A 16,099-nucleotide genomic window follows, 5' to 3' on the forward strand; every position below is an offset into this window, starting at 1 on the left:
AGAACATGACAATTTAGAACCATGCCATCAGTTTTGATACAGTAAATGTCAAATTACCGAAACATACCGTTAACACTTTAATAGAACGCCCCTTCAAACTGTCAACTTTAAGACCATATATCTCATTTTCTCTGGAAGATATCAAAATGGGGTCAATTGATAAATTATTCATCATAAGATCACCAATATTTTATCAGTTAACGAATTTTTGCTATATTTCCTTTGAATCAAGCTAATTGAGGTCAAAGTTGAGATTTTCCTGAAATACTATATTTTTTTCTTCTTAAAAATTTCTAATCACATCCTTCCACCTCAGACACATCTCAGTCACATTCTCAGATTGCCTGTTGTTTTCAAACTTGCTCAAAGAGCCCATCCCATCCCATTAAGTGTGTTGGCACCGGAAATGGTACATGGCTATAGCAAGTTCCGGAACAAATTAGCACCGCGCAGGAAATTTGAAATTGTGTCTCCCATGCTCATCTCAGATTCGCCCCCATTTCATCTTATCACTCCTCCTTATCATGTACGGCTTGATAATCGACCATATTGCAACCTATATCAAGGAGAAGTACGGTGAATCCACTTGGCAAGAAGTAAAGGTAAGCTGCAGGTCACTCGTCTTATATCATTTCTGCCAAATGACCGTGAAAGTAAAAACGCGATCTTTTTTTGCTGCTGCTGCGTCGAAACATACTAGGGAAGGTTGTGCAATCCGTCTCCCCAACCATTTTTCAAGGACAATCCGCTCGTTTGGCGGTTCATAGGTTATATTGCGTTGAAAGATAGCAGCCGTATTTCCTGTTAGATAACAATCACTGAAGACGAATGAAAGCGGTGGTGGCGTAATGAGCCAGTAGTGTCGTAGAAGGGAGATTAGATAAACAAAAAAAAGAAAAGGGGCCATTAGAATTGGGAGATAAGACTGTCGGAGGAATGATATACCGTTGACGTATGTCATGACTAATCTCCTTCCAATGAGGTTCGATGTACGACTACCACTATCTTTCATCCCTTCCGATGATTTATGGACCGATAGGCATGTTACATTGGTCGGTTTTGGTTTTTAGAGAAGGAGGATGCAAAAAAGGTTATTAGGGGGAAGAGAACTTTCTGAAAAAAAGTCTCCTGATCTTTTTTCAGTTTGTTTCTGGAGTCACTGATGATGCTTTTCAAATGGATAAGAAGTATTCGGAGGGATTATCACACAAGTTGATATGGGCTTGCCACGATGTCACTGGAGATCAAGTTGATGAGTTGATGAGTAATATTGGGACAAGCTTCTATAAATTTCTCACTAAATATGAGTTCAATAAGGTAGATACGACAAATTTTGTTAAATACAGTACCATTTATTTTTAAAGAGAGTCAATTTTGAGGGTGTATAAATATACCTTTTTTCTATTATAAGAGCACACTTTGTACAGTTTTAGCTCAATTATCTCAGTTCCTATAACAGATATAAAAAATCTGAGAACAAATAAAATTTTGGTGATATTATAATGAGTATTTTATCAGTCGAGCATTTTTTGGCATCTTCTGGAGAAACCATGATAATTGAGCTCAAAGTTCACGTATAGGGTGAGCTTCTATTAGAAAGTTACGGTATTTTGTTTGAATCACTTGTTCTCAAAACTTCAGAACTCCAGTTTTGTATATACCAATTTGTTTAATGAGGCCACATTTAAGTTTGATCGTTTGTCTAGAATCACGCAGTCCTAAAATTAGAGTGGTTTCAGTTTTAGTTTCGAAATTTCGGCCATTTTACGATTATCGAGTTACAAAGTTTACTGTAGTAACAAGTACAGTCGTAACAGTTCTTTCAAATTTGTTCATGGTTCTTATAAGTGACCATATCTGGAACTGGTGAGCTTCAAAGCACTTACCTATTTCCTCAAATAGAAGCCCACGTTAACGGTCAAATTTAAGCCCAATTATCTCTATATCTGTGAAAGATATCGAAAAGTTGCTAACTGACATAGTATTGGGATTATTATGATAAATATTTTTTCAGTTGACAAATTTATGAAATCCTTCACAAGAATCGAGATAAATGAGCTTAACATTGACAATTCTGGTGCGCTTATATTATAGGAGATACGGTTATTTGGTACCACATCATTTGTAGTTTGAAAAATCAGAAAATTAGTGATACAGACTAAAACTTCAGTGTCAGGTTACTGTAACTTTCACCATAATTCGTTTTTCCAACAGGTCTTGCGAGTCCTCGGCCGCACATTTCCGCAATTCCTAAACGGATTGGACAATTTGCATGAATACCTGCGGTTTACGTTTCCCAAACTCAAACCCCCATCATTCTACTGCGAACACGAAAGCCGTACCGGTTTGACACTTCACTATAGGTTAGTTGAGGGGAAAAGAAGAAAGATGACAACTCATAATAACTGGTTTAAAGGCACAAACGGGGAAGCAACAAAACATTTAGGGGTAGTGTTTATCCATATTTTCTTTTTCTTCTTTTTCTCGAATTCGAGGGAATATGAAGGAATAGAAACTGTGCGGGACATAATAGTTCAAAGATCGACTTGTAGTTTGGTGCTTGTAGGGGGTCTTATTTGTTCACCAAATTTCTCGCGCTACCCCGCTCTCGGTTTCCGCCCTTTGTGTCAAAATGTTGCAACTTGAAGATTTTCAAACAGAGTGTATGTGGTGTGAGAATGAGAAAAGACTGTTTTCTCGCCCGCACTCTTGACGATTGTTCGCAAATGTTTGATGGGGTTCTGACAGACCGAAATGTTCCTGGTCGCGTGTGTGTCTGCGGGTAAACCTTAGTTCCTAGGAACTTTAGACTGTGTATGTGTGTGCCACTAGAGTAGTGGCGGACATATGTATGTTTCAGGAGACAATGACAGAATCCACATGTGGCGTCTGACCTCAAATCGGAGTGATGAAATTTCTAAGAGAGTCTGGCAAAAACGGGGGGCCCTCCAATGACATATAATACGAACCCATTACTTTTGATTCCTAGTAGAAGAGAGAGCGAAGGGGATGGAAATATGTCATGAATACCATTACAACGTCGGCTTCCCACCAAATTACGTCGTTGAAAGATCTATTAAATTTCAATGAGAATAAAGGGAAGGCGAAGGATGTGAGAGAATTTGATGTATGGGAACTAGGTACCCCAAAAAGTTATCGGATGGAAATATCTGAGAAAAAAGGTTTGGGCATAGGTAGGAATCTAGGTATTTGAAATAGGGTAACAGGAATGTGGGATTATGAATTTTTGGAATTTTCGAGCTGGAATTCTAGTGTATGATATAGATGTGTCTGCAACAGTAAAACTTATAAGATTAGCGGAAGCTTACAGAGAAACACAAATGTGAAACATTTGCATTTATTATTCAAACTCCCCAGCTATCAAAACACTTTGAGCTCAATTATCTCAGTTGCCATGGAAGATATCAAAAATTGGTAAACTGATAAAATGTTAATGATAATTCGATGACAGTTTTATCAGTTGACCTCTTTACGACATCTGTTGGGAAAACCGAGATAATAAGGCTCGAAGGATACCCTATTTCCTCTAATGGAAGCCCATCCAAACCCTTAACTTTGAGCTCTTATATATCAGTTCCGGTGTAAGATATCAAAGTTTTGTAAACTGATAAAATGTGGGTGTTATTATGTAATTTAACTGTTAGCAAAATTTTGTTATTTTTCACAGAGACTGAGATAAATGATCTTGAAGTTGACAATTTGGATGGGCTCCTATTACAGGAACACGGTAGTTTGGGTTTTTATTATTGTAATTATTTTTTTCAGGGTTCGAAAAATGTTAAAATTTTATTAAATCAATCCCAAAATTTCCTGTAAAAACTTTGAAATTTTCTGGTAGTTCGAATTCATCTCTTCAGAAGTAAACGCCGTGGATTTATGCATTACGTGCAAGGTCAAATTCGCAACATTGCCCAAGAACTATTCCAAACGGAAGTCGTCATCGAGTTGTTGGATATCGAGCATGACATGAATTTAGAACATGTCATTATGCGTTTGCATTTCAACAATCTTGATTTCAACAGACAGGTATCTTCTTGTTTACATCTTTTCCCAATTCCCATCGGTTCAGAATACCGCATACCGTAATCTAAACGATTCGATTCTCGAGAAGGTGAAGATCACATCCGACATCTTTTTCGACATTTTCCCATTCATCATCGTCTTCAATCGCGGAATGCGAATAAGGTTTGGAAAAGACAGCGAGTTTATAGAGACAGAAAAAAAACACATACACCTAGTTTAAATCCGCCTCCGCGATGTTTTTTTTTCTTTGCATTCTTTCCTAAAAAAAATGTTTGAAAGTGCCGCCGGTTTTAATATTGAAAATGGAAGGAAGGGAAAGGTGCAGAACTAAATAAATCAATTAGGAACGGTGGGAGAGGTTGTTTGAGCAGTGACAGACCGCCGGTCCGCGGGCTTTCTCCTCGCTTTTACACTTTATAAAACAATTTCAAAGGTATGAGGGACCTTTGCAGAAACATTGGAATCGGTCTCCTACGAGTGATGGCCGGTGTCGTTGGGAAGAAGATCAATCAAACGTTTCTTCTGATGAGACCTTTCATCAGATTCCGTTGGGAAGAGGTATCTTGGAGAGGTGTGATTGTGTTTTGTGAAATATAGGGTGTGGGTGCGCCGGTATCTTAGAAAAGTCGTCGGTTTGCCCGTCCGTTGCGAGATACCGTCTTCTCTATGAAAACCGGAAACACCCTTTAGGAAGAATAGTTTGCATGTGTTTCTATCGGGAATAGAAAAACGTGGTCGAGTATTCTGCATGAGAATTTGGTGCTGCAAAAAATGTGGAGAGTGTGAATTTCAGATCATGCTACATTCAAACAATATTTTTGAGTTAATCTCATGTGAACCGATTCAAGAAGATGAGGATGGAATTTTAGTGTACAAGACAACAGATACCGATCAAAGTGAGAACTGAAAGTAGATGGAATTACAGCACCGGTCAAAATTTTCTAATTTTCATTATATTCGTTGACAATGGTGCCTCAAAATTAAGTAGATTTTTTAGATGGAGCTGAAAAATTTTAAGGTTTAATAATCAAAAATAGAGATTCCATTTTGTAGTTGACAACTTTTTCGAAAAATTCATTTTAGGGGAGATACCGAACAACCAAAAGAAGCACGCATCACTGTCAAGTTTGAGTGAATTTATAACGGTTTCTGTAAGATATATCAAAAAATTGTTCACTGACAAAACACTTTTGATATGTATCATGATGAACAATTTATTAGTTGACAACTCTTTTTTATCACTGTCCGGAACCGAGCAAAACAACTCAAATTTAAAAGGTTTTTTATTGTAGGTATACCGCTTCAAACCAACCGAACGGCAAGACTTCTAGAAACTGCATTGATTTTAGCGTTGTGCCACTTTCAAGCGATTCATCTCGTTCTAATGAATTTGTACGAATAAGTTGTCAACTGCAAAATTAAAGCTATGTTTCTGTTTGGTACACTCCAGAATTTTCAAAAAAATCGCAAAATTCTTAATTAGGGCTATAACTGGACTATTTTTCACTCAAAATGTCAACATTATTTCAGTACTGTAGCTTCAAAATGCTCACAATCCAATTCTAACAAAATTCTAAAATTTTCAGTGACTGAGGAACGTCATAGAATGGGAGACCAGGAGCGCGAAAAATTCCTGTCCCTCAAAGGCCAAATGTTCTATATGGAAGAATGGGAGAGCATTTGCTATGTTGGCATTCCTGTGTTAGTGCCATTCTATTTTCCTGTAAATTTCCAGAACCCCTATTTCAGCATGAGTCACTTGCCACAAATGTACAAGTCCGGTCTGTTTATCAACGATTTCGCACTGCACGACTCGAGTCGAGATCTGGTGCTGGCCAGCACTCAACAAGCTGCAGAACTCAAACTACTTTTGCACCAGGTAAAACAAGGGTCAAAGTTCTTTCGTGTCATTTTATGTGTCAATTTAGGAAGCGCAAAAAAGTCGTAACATGAGAGAGAATATGAATCGCCTGAAGAAAGAGCGTCGGCGAACCGACAAACTGCTTTATCAAATGTTGCCAAAAAGTGTGGCTAATCAGTTAAGGAATGGCGAGAGCGCTGTGGCATGTTGCGAGGTTTCCTGTGCTGTCGGGGAACTGATACTATTTTGAGACTTTTCAGAGATTTGATTCAGTGACCATTCTTTTCACCGACATTGTAGAATTCACTAAAATGTGCAGCTCACTGACACCGCTGGAAGTCATTGAGTTCCTAAAAGTGATCTATACCAATTTTGACAAAATCATTGATGACCACGGAGTGTACAAAGTTGAAACTATAGGAGACGCTTATATGGTCGTCAGCGGGGCACCGACAAAAACCGAGCACGATGCCGAGTTCATTTTGGATTGTGCCTCGCAATTCCTAATTGAGGCTGCAAAAATGGTCAACATGAATGCAAAAGTTCCACGTATTGATATCCGCGCCGGTGTTCATTCCGGAGCTGTGGTGGCTGGTGTGGTAGGGTTGAGCATGCCCAGATATTGTCTTTTTGGGGAAACCGTGTATGTGGCAAATAAGATGGAGCAGAGTTCAAGTGTGAGTCAGAAATTGTCAAAAATGGGTAGTCAGAATATCGAAAAGTTGGATTTCAGCCAATGAAAATTCTGGTCAGCGAGACAACGCACAACAAAATCGAAGAATCGGATCCCGGCCTCTATCAGTTTGAGATGAGGGATGAGATTGAAATTAAGGTTCGCTCGTCTCGAGTAGCTCGAGACGTGTTGCCATATAACAATTTTAAATTTTTACAGGACGACCAAACCATCCAAACGTTCTTTGTAGTCTCTAGACATGGTCCACCGCGAATACCATCTCCTAGAAATTGTGAAAGTCGGCAAGATGATTCGGTCAATGAGGATGATGAAGATGATGATCTCATTTTTCCAGGGGTAAATTTATGAAAAGTTTTAGCAGAAATTGAAGTTTGAAAATTTCAGAAATCTGGCAGAAAATCGCCGACAAGCGAGGCGGAAGATGAACTCAAGAAGAAGGGACAACTATCGTACACACCTGTTTCTGATGCTGGCATCGAAAATCATTCGATCGGCTCCAACCGTACCCCACGCCAATCAATCACTTCAAAGATTTGAATTTTTGCTGTTTTATGATATTTCCTTCCTATTTTTGATCTCAACTTCTATTCTTGTCTAGCGGCAGTGCCCCTTCGGTCAAACAATTGTTTAAAAGCGCATTGAAGGTAATGCAGCAAGGACTGCCCAAGATATTTTTTATTGAATGCATGCGCCTTTGATATCTCGAAGTATCTCGAATTTTTTGCTTATTTCTCTCAGACATTTGCTCGTTTTTGTGGATTTGTTCAAGGTTTTCACAAAAAAAAACAACTGAATTTCTTTCTGAACTGAAAAACATCTAAAAATGGGTTGAAGCAAACCGGTTCGGAGATACGGTATCGAAGGCTCATGCATTTATTCAATAAACTTCGGTTGTCTTTGCCGCAAGGCCTACAACCTGCCTTTGAATACATTTTAGGCCACAATCTGTTCATTGCCGCTGGTCAAAAACCATACTCCACTTTTTGATTACTAGAAAAAATCACATTGTCTCACATAATGCCACTTACGAAACATTTAATGTTCCTTCTCTATCCTGTGACCGGATGGAACCTCATCTTACATCTCTCCCTCCTTTGCTTTTAATCGTAAATAATGAAATGAGGGCTATGAACCAAACCATCCAACCCCCCCCCCTTGGGAGAGATTATGCATTCTGAAGAGCCTATTCTAGAGTTACCTGAACCCTGAGCGCGAAATCCGATATCTTCCCTTTTTCTGCATTTTACCTCCGAGCATTCACATCAAAATTATTTCCCTTTTCAATCCTTTCATAAATGTCCCCTAACCGTTGTTCCAGAGAATTCCGAATTTTAATATATTATTTTTTTGTACTCCTACTTTTTATGATATTCGAAATCAGAGATGTTCAATCCCAAAATATTTGTAAGAAAATCTCAGAAAAATGAACTAGTTTAATGTCAACAACTTTTTCCAGTAGTCACATTGGACAAAAATGATACATTTGCAAAATCTGCCCTTCGTCATCTGAACATTAGTAAAATGTATTTCATGGATAAATTCCCTGTAGACTCCATTACTCTAGACCGCTTCGATTTTAATGAAACATCAGACATTAACAGTCGTAAGTGACCCAGAACCAATATTTCAAATCTGTCACCATCATCCTTTTTCTTTCAGTTTGCTCAAAAATGCAGAATGTCAGTTTTGTCATAAGCGTGTGCCGCTCGTCGCGGTCGATGGGTTTAGTCGCTGAACTGGCACGAATATCACAAGTGCCAACGATTCAAGTGGATCTCAATTACTGGGCACTGCCTCTTAATTTCAATGGTCAGAAGGGTCTAGTTTTAAAAAATTGAAAGAAAGTACTTTTTTGCAGAAACTACAACTCTTCAAACAATTTCATCACCATCCTACACGACTATGGTTTTGTCTACGTTGGTTTTTCAAAATGTGATAACCGATATTTTCGCGGATTTAAGTATTACGCCAAACAGCACAGTGCTCTATGATAATATATTTCGTAAGTTTTCAGTCCTAGAAAAGGAGTCCGGTAATTTATAACTGCATAATTTCAATTTCTCTGAAAGTTTCATATACTAAACAAAACTAGAGCTTGATTTTGTAATTTACAATCAAAAACATCCATAGAATCCAGATAAGTGGTGTGAAAGGAGCACAGCTCTCACTTCCGTACCATTTCTAGCATTTTCGCTTTTTTTCTGTTTTGAACAACATACCGCTCGCAGACATGAAGGCTGCACTACTTGCACTTTGAGTTCAATCATCTCAATTTCCATAAGAGGGATCAAAATATGTCAACTGATATAATGTTAGTGATAATATGACAAACATTTTACCTAATGAGAATTTTTCTTATTTTTCATAGCAATTGAGATAATTGAGCTCAAATGGAAGTATAGTGTAGCCTTCTGTCAAAGTGATTATGGTATATCACTTGAAGCCGAAATAGATCCAAAAACGCCAGACTTGGCTCGAAAAAGTATCAATAAACGCATTAATTTCGTTGAATTTTTAAAAAATATTGAAATAAAAAAAAAGTTCTTTTAAAAACTTTCAACACTTTGTACTTCTCTTATCCCAGAACTTAATTTTCAGCTGCTGATTTCACTGCATGGCAAGGAGCATTTTCTGTTTTACCCGGTGTTCGATTCATGCAAATGGAAACTACAGTGCTCAAAATGAGAGCTCAAATCACACGACTCAGAATGCAAGCTGTCAATTCTTTGATTTTAGTTGCAAAGACTGAAAATGTGGAGAGATTCACATTGGAGGTAGCGCCCCCTTTTTTTCCAAAATCTAAAATTTTGAATATTCAGTCATCTGACTACATCGAACAACGGATTTTTAACATTTATGTGCTTACAAAGGTTCAGCTCTCGAATATTCAGCTTTTCTTTCTCATTTTCCAGTTTTCAGGACATTACCGCGTTCAAATGCGACAGTTGCGAGTCGGCGTTTATGTTTTGGTTGCGCCCGTTTCCAGTCGGCAAAATAATGGAAATTCGAGATTTGGACGACTATTTGTTCAGAAACGAAATTGGATTAGAATTGGATTACTCGATTAATGGATGGGACTCGGTAAACTTTCAAATTTTTTTTTGGAGGAAGAACCCACGTGACTTTTTTGCAGCTTAATGTTGCATTCTATATGAATGTAATGGGATATGCATTTGAGACCATAAAACAGATGAATGCAACATTTGATGTTCTTCCAACGTTCACTTGTGAAGCGGGACCATCCGAGCCAAATATCACGACTACAGTGAGAGAAGTGATTTTGGGCGATCCGGCTCATGAATATGGAAATTACTCGGAGACAGGGAATAATGTGTTTTTCCAGGTACAAAAGTCATCATAAGAATGACTATGGTATCCGCCTATGAGATATACAAAAACGTTTTTTTTTCGTTGACATTTCGACCATGTCAGGAGTCTGGAGCTTGGTCGTCCATTGGTATTCTTCGTTTTGTGCCGAAAATAATATGAAAAGAAATGTCGAAAAATTAGGATTTTTCAAAAATTCTATGAATGCAGCAATTTCAATCTTGGTTTCTTTTACATCCTCCAAAATTTTGAAAGTGATTGGAAACTTGATAGCCGGGCTCCAGCTCTCTGAAAACGGGCGAAATGATCAAAAATCCACGGAAAAACTGTAATTCTTAAAATTCTAGGATGTACAAGTGAGAATCTACAAAATTGATAGAAACCGAGAACACGAGGATGCCCTGTTCAACAAAGAAGTCGGAGTTTGGACACCCCTCTCCAAACTATCCGTCATGTACGGGACGTTACAAGTAGACGTCCGAAATTTGAATATATTTAGGGTGGTCACTCTGATTGTAAGTCTGAATGTACACTATTTCAAAAGGTTTCAAAATAATCTTTTAGCAACCACCATTCGTACAAAGAACCGGTGATCCCAACACTCCTTATGAGGGTTACTGTATTGACCTGATCAACATGATCCAAGTGGAAGTGAACTTCACTTATACCATCTATGAAGTTGAAGATGGAAGTTTTGGTACCATGGATGACAATGGAAATTGGAATGGGCTTATTGGGGCGCTAGTTTCTGGTTCAGCCGACATCGCGTTGGCGCCGTTGAGTGTAATGGCTGAGCGAGAGAATGACGTGGATTTCACAGTTCCATACTATGACTTAGTTGGTACCACGATCCTTATGAAGAAGGCTGATGTTGAGTATTCGCTTTTTAAATTTATGAAAGTTCTGGAATGGCCCGTCTGGCTGTGTATTGTGGCCGCGTATTTGTTCACCAGTGTTTTGCTATGGATATTTGATCGTTTTAGTCCCTACTCGTTCACAAATAACCAAGAGAGGTGAGGTTCACTTAAAGAACTTGTGATTTGTGTTTTTTATTGTTTTCAGATACCAAAATGACATTGAGAAAAGACAGTTTAGCTTGAAAGAGTGTCTCTGGTTTTGTATGACGTCGTTGACACCACAAGGTTAGATGGAGGTAGAACATCTGATAAAAAATTTGACCATTCAGGTGGCGGTGAAGCTCCAAAAAATATTTCCGGGCGGCTTGTAGCTGCGACTTGGTGGCTTTTTGGTTTCATCATAATCGCATCCTATACTGCTAACTTGGCTGCTTTCCTGACCGTTTCACGTCTAGAACAACCTATTAGGTATCCCACAATCAGTATAAACAGGTAAAAATATACAAATAAATTATTTTCAGCTCCTTGGACGATCTAGCCAAACAATACAAAATCGAATACGCACCAATAAAAGGGAGCGCGTCTGAAACGTATTTCAGAAGAATGGCGGAAATCGAGGAGACGTTTTATAAGTGAGCTACGGTGTCTTAAATCCCAAATTTCTAGTTCGTTTTCAGCATGTGGAAAGAAATGTCTCTGAACGAAAGTATGTCTCCACGGGATCGAGCGAAATTGGCTGTTTGGGATTACCCAGTATCTGACAAGTTCACCAATATGTGGAGATACATGCAAGAGTCGAAACTGCCTCCAGATATGGATGCCGCAGTGGACCGCGTTTTAAACTCGGTGGATGGATTTGCGTTCATAGGGGATGCCACGGAAATTAAATACGCGGCTCTAACCAACTGCAAACTTCAACAAGTGGGAACGGAATTTTCACGAAAACCATATGCAATTGCAGTACAAAGTGGACATATTTTGAAAGACAAGATTTCTAGCGCGTAAGTTGAAAAATGTTGAAAATAAATTTAATTTGGAAAAAATTCAGAATTCTGATGCTCCTCAACCAAAGGCGATTGGAAACATTGAAAGAGAAATGGTGGACCGATAATCCCAACAAAGTCAACTGTCCCGATTCGTCTGATGAATCAGATGGCATTTCCATTCAAAATATTGGAGGAGTATTTATTGTTATCCTGGCTGGAATCGCACTTTCTATTATCACACTTGCATTCGAATATTATTACTACAAGTGAGCCAAATTTGTATTACCGTGCCCTTTGTTCAATTATCTTGGTTCTTTCGAAAGATATCAAAGTAATTTTAGCTGATAATTTTATCGTTTTATCAGTATCATTATCAATCAGACCAATAGTTTTTTTGTTGATACATTTTTGATATCTCTTATGTAACCCAGATAACTGAGCTCAAATTGCACGTGTACTGTAGGTTTATATTGGAACTACGGTACTTCCTAAAACGTTAGTTTTTTTTTGCAGAAGAAAAGCTCGAAAAGCAGCTAAAAAAGAAAAAGAGCAGATGGAGATGAAGGTGCACCAAGTGATCCAAAATGGTATACATAATCACAATGGAGATGCTCCGAAAACTGCTAACAGCATCAATGAGAACGGAAATGCTGTGATGAAACGGATGAAACGGTCCAACTCGGTGGCTACATATGAAAATACAGCGTTCCAGTACTGAGCTTCTTCTTTAGAAGCCCAAAGTCCGAATTCCTAAAATTATTCCAATCTCGAATCCTCAGAAAATTCACCCGTGTCATCGTACGAGTAATATAAAATCTCATCTTATTGTTTCTTTTGTCTTTTCTCGTAATAAAATCGTATTACAATGTCTTCCGACCACCATTCAAAATAGGTAATCCCCTAGTGGCAGCGGCGGCAAATGCGCGAAAAAAAGAGACCCATATGGACATGGGCCAACTCAATTAGTGTTATGAGCAATAAAATTGCACATCGCCCTTCCCCTCTAGATTCAGGATCTAATTCATTTTCACTTCAAGAAAAGACAATCTATCATTTTGTGAGCTTCCGTAAGATTTGAGCTCTTAGCTGTTGGTGTCCTAATATTATTTCTCAAAAAACCATGCTAATGGAAGATGGAGGATTAGACACCACCTCTGAAGAATACCGTAAGCTATCAAAAGCGGAGAGACGGAAAAGAAGACGCGCTACTCCAAAATATCGTAATTTGCATGCTACTAGAGAACGGTAAGCTAGAAAATTTTTTTCTCACATTTATACTTTTTCAAGACAAATAATTTCAGAATTCGTGTCGAATCATTTAACTTGGCATTCTCTCAACTGCGAGCTTTGCTTCCAACACTCCCCGTGGAGAAAAAACTCTCAAAGATTGAAATCCTCCGTTTTTCAATTGCCTACATAAGTTTTCTTGATAATTTACTGCGATAAAATGTTTCATTTGACACATAAAAATAAATTATTAAATACGATAAACAATTATGACAAAGAAAAGTTTAGCACACATTAGTAATTACGACCATCACAACCCTTGCTGGCACCGATAAGACCAGTGGTGGAGGATTAGACTAGATTTTGATTATTAAAAAGCACCGAAAACCATGATTAGACAGTTTGGGAATATTGTTATCTAATGAGAAGTTCATCCTTTGCGGCTGTGGAATAGCATAGTTCAGCAATAGTTTTCAGGTTTGTGGTGGTGGGACCAGGCACAATCTGGAACAAGTTTGAATGAGATTCGAGATTTTTTAAAGATTAGGATCACCGAACAATTTTGGGAAAAACTTGAAATTTACGATAGCAACAAATAATGAAATCGAATTTGATAAAATTTTCAAGATGCTATAAAAGTTCGTTTTATTCGATTTTGACATTTAGTCTGGACCGCTAAAAATTCTCTTTTGTTTAACACGCATTGCTGGAAAATTCCAAAAAAAATCCTTCTGGAAATTACGGTCGGCACGTTGTTTTTACAGTAGCAGATTTATTTCAAAAGGTCAATTCAGTAAGCCGGCTCGTTGCAAGTAGGCAAAAAATTGGCACACAATTCAAAAATTACAGCGATTACGCGGTTAAAAACCCTCATCTCGGATGGTACTACATTTTAAAGGTCTTTTCTACCCCCCGAATTAAGAATTTTGTACCCCTAAATTGGTATGTGCCCCCAGCGACCCCAAGTTGTTTGTACTATTCAAAATTTTCGGCAAAACAAGCATGCAACTCACCGGTCGGATCATACTGATTGTCTCCACAGCATCTCTCGCTCTTCCTGTATACAGTTGAATAATCGATTTTGTATTCAGGAATTGTGGCGTTTGATCCTCATTCTCTTTTATTCTTCCTATGTAATCTTGTGCGTGATTGTTTGATCCCAAGAAAATACTTCTCATGGCTCTGGAATATTTTTCCGCTACAGTTCCAGTTAATGAGATAGACTAAAACGTATTTTTCAGTTGATTTTTGACCATTTTCAGGAGTCAGGAGCTGGGCTTTCAAGATTCACATAGTTTTTGGAAATCAGTAGTTTTCCCGCTATTTGCCGATTTTACAAAACTAAACGTTCAATTTTACAAAACTAAACGTTTCTTGGCCGGCACTGTGTTTCTCAAGTTTTCGTCCAATACTCACTTATGCACAATCATCAAATTAGTCCCATTAGACAAATGACTTGCTTTCTCAGCGAAATAATGCATAGCCTTCTCATCCCCGGCTTGCATCGCCATTCTCATCAGTGCTCGAGTCAAAACCACCTTCTCCTCTTGATTCTTCGTCTCTTGACGTGCTTTGTCCAACGTTTTGATAGCAATTTTGTACTCCTGAAAGCCTTTCAATAAAAACCTCCGTCTCGAGTATTCAATCATACCCCTAGTTCGTGAAGTACTCGTACGAACAAGTACTTGACACATTGCAATCGTTTTTCCCAATCTTCAATTTGACTGGCAGGCGCGTTTTGCATCCGAAAAATGTTGACAATCTGAAAATCAACCTATCGTGAAGTGTTGTTGATGTCTTCGCTGACCTGTTCAACTTGCGACTGAAGTGCTTCGATTCTTATCATACTATGCCACGGAAACGGTGAAAATCGGAGAGCCTCGGCGTGAATGATTCGTAGTGAAAACGGAACCAGACTACCTGCAAATAAAGAATGTATGTAGGTCAATTGATAAGAAAAAAGTTACCTGTCTTGTCTGCAGATTTGTACTGATAGAACAAATCGGGTGCATCTAGGTCTTCAAACGCCGCCAACTCAGCTAACAACTGCGCATGCATTCGTAAATTGAGCAATAATTGGAAGCGAAGAGTCCACAACTCCATAGTGACTTGCGTGATTTCTGAAGGTCTTCCAGCTTTATCTTTCCCCTGTCCAAGCCAAGCTAGCATGTCAGATGTTCCATTGAGCGCTCCTTCTAGTACTCCTTTCTTCTGAAAAATACCATTTTGGTTCAAATTATGTTTAAGATGAAGAACTCACAATAAACCAAATCAATCCTTTCTGGTTCAGGTCAAGGTCATAAGAGGGGAAGAATTTTGTAAATGTTTCTTGATACCGATGATCAATGGGACTTCTGATGAATTCTTCTTTTATTCCTGGCATTGTGTACTGCATAGTTCCACGAGTTTCTGGTTTTGTAGTCTGAAATTCCCAATTTTATGCTATTTGCCGGTTTTTACTAATGCAGAACGAAGCAAAATTGGCAATTGGCAGCAGCGGTAGCAGTCGAAAATGCAGTAGTTTCCAAGGTAACTTCTGCTAGGTCCTCCGAGTGAGACCCTTGCAGAAAACTATGTGAATGTAATCTTGAGCTCGTAAAAAGCTTTTTTCAGCTTCATAAAGCTTGTAAAATGTATTTTCACGCTATTAATGTAATATTACTAAAGGCGCATGAGATTTCAGGTAATTTTCTTTCACGAGAAGGTCGTGGCCCAGAGGAAATGGCCTAGAAGACTCCAGTATTTTGACTTGCACAAAAACAAAATTACTAAATTTTCAGTCTAAAAATTAAAACAAAAACATAAAATCTCACCTTATATCTATTGGACTCTGGCCAGTAAAGGAGGTGCTTGTGACTATCGTAGTCATAGCTGAGCATTCGATTTTTATCCTTCAGTTCTGGCATATGTTTTCGATAATTTGCAAAAGAACAATAATCGCAGGTTCAAGTACAACGTTGACGACTGTTTGACGTATTAAAAAATCAAAACTAATCCGCTTTCTGGAAGCAAACAGCTTTATTATTTTCACAAGCATGATAGTGATAAAGGGGAAAAGCAGATAAAGCGACAAAAGAAAGAGAGTAAAGCTGCAAAAACAAGC

General features: G+C 38.3%; 4 protein-coding genes across 4 annotated transcripts; 3 read left to right on the forward strand and 1 right to left on the reverse strand.

Moving 5' to 3' along the window:
* Window positions 1-524: 524 nt before the first annotated feature.
* Cbr-gcy-31 lies at window positions 525-7,136 on the forward strand (the record flags this gene model as incomplete). Its single annotated transcript, XM_045239070.1, has 13 exons — window positions 525-602; window positions 1,144-1,317; window positions 2,215-2,363; window positions 3,879-4,047; window positions 4,091-4,206; window positions 4,497-4,602; window positions 4,838-4,940; window positions 5,631-5,923; window positions 5,973-6,119; window positions 6,166-6,582; window positions 6,639-6,737; window positions 6,798-6,935; window positions 6,984-7,136. The coding sequence occupies 13 exons, from the start codon at window positions 525-527 to the stop codon at window positions 7,134-7,136; spliced, it is 2,142 nt and encodes a 713-aa protein (XP_045092031.1).
* Window positions 7,137-7,963: 827 nt separating this feature from the next.
* Window positions 7,964-12,487, forward strand: Cbr-glr-7 (the record flags this gene model as incomplete). The annotated part of the gene is made up of 16 exons (XM_002643827.2): window positions 7,964-8,003; window positions 8,056-8,202; window positions 8,259-8,408; window positions 8,458-8,601; window positions 9,198-9,373; window positions 9,419-9,469; window positions 9,519-9,680; window positions 9,733-9,942; window positions 10,274-10,441; window positions 10,491-10,939; window positions 10,989-11,068; window positions 11,113-11,251; window positions 11,305-11,415; window positions 11,461-11,784; window positions 11,832-12,035; window positions 12,283-12,487. The coding sequence occupies 16 exons, from the start codon at window positions 7,964-7,966 to the stop codon at window positions 12,485-12,487; spliced, it is 2,760 nt and encodes a 919-aa protein (XP_002643873.2).
* A 402-nt stretch (window positions 12,488-12,889) lies between these two features.
* Window positions 12,890-13,215, forward strand: Cbr-hlh-15 (the record flags this gene model as incomplete). Its single annotated transcript, XM_002643828.1, has 2 exons — window positions 12,890-13,014; window positions 13,071-13,215. The coding sequence occupies 2 exons, from the start codon at window positions 12,890-12,892 to the stop codon at window positions 13,213-13,215; spliced, it is 270 nt and encodes an 89-aa protein (XP_002643874.1).
* Window positions 13,216-13,410: 195 nt separating this feature from the next.
* Window positions 13,411-15,902, reverse strand: CBG02113 (the record flags this gene model as incomplete). The annotated part of the gene is made up of 8 exons (XM_002643829.2): window positions 13,411-13,500; window positions 14,010-14,178; window positions 14,413-14,600; window positions 14,648-14,758; window positions 14,804-14,916; window positions 14,964-15,207; window positions 15,257-15,418; window positions 15,810-15,902. 8 exons carry the CDS (start codon window positions 15,900-15,902, stop codon window positions 13,411-13,413), a joined length of 1,170 nt encoding a protein of 389 aa, XP_002643875.2.
* Window positions 15,903-16,099: the final 197 nt, after the last annotated feature.

The sequence above is a fragment of the Caenorhabditis briggsae genome (genome assembly GCF_000004555.2).
Source record: "Caenorhabditis briggsae complete genome, chrX, whole genome shotgun sequence".
Taxonomy (NCBI): domain Eukaryota; kingdom Metazoa; phylum Nematoda; class Chromadorea; order Rhabditida; family Rhabditidae; genus Caenorhabditis; species Caenorhabditis briggsae.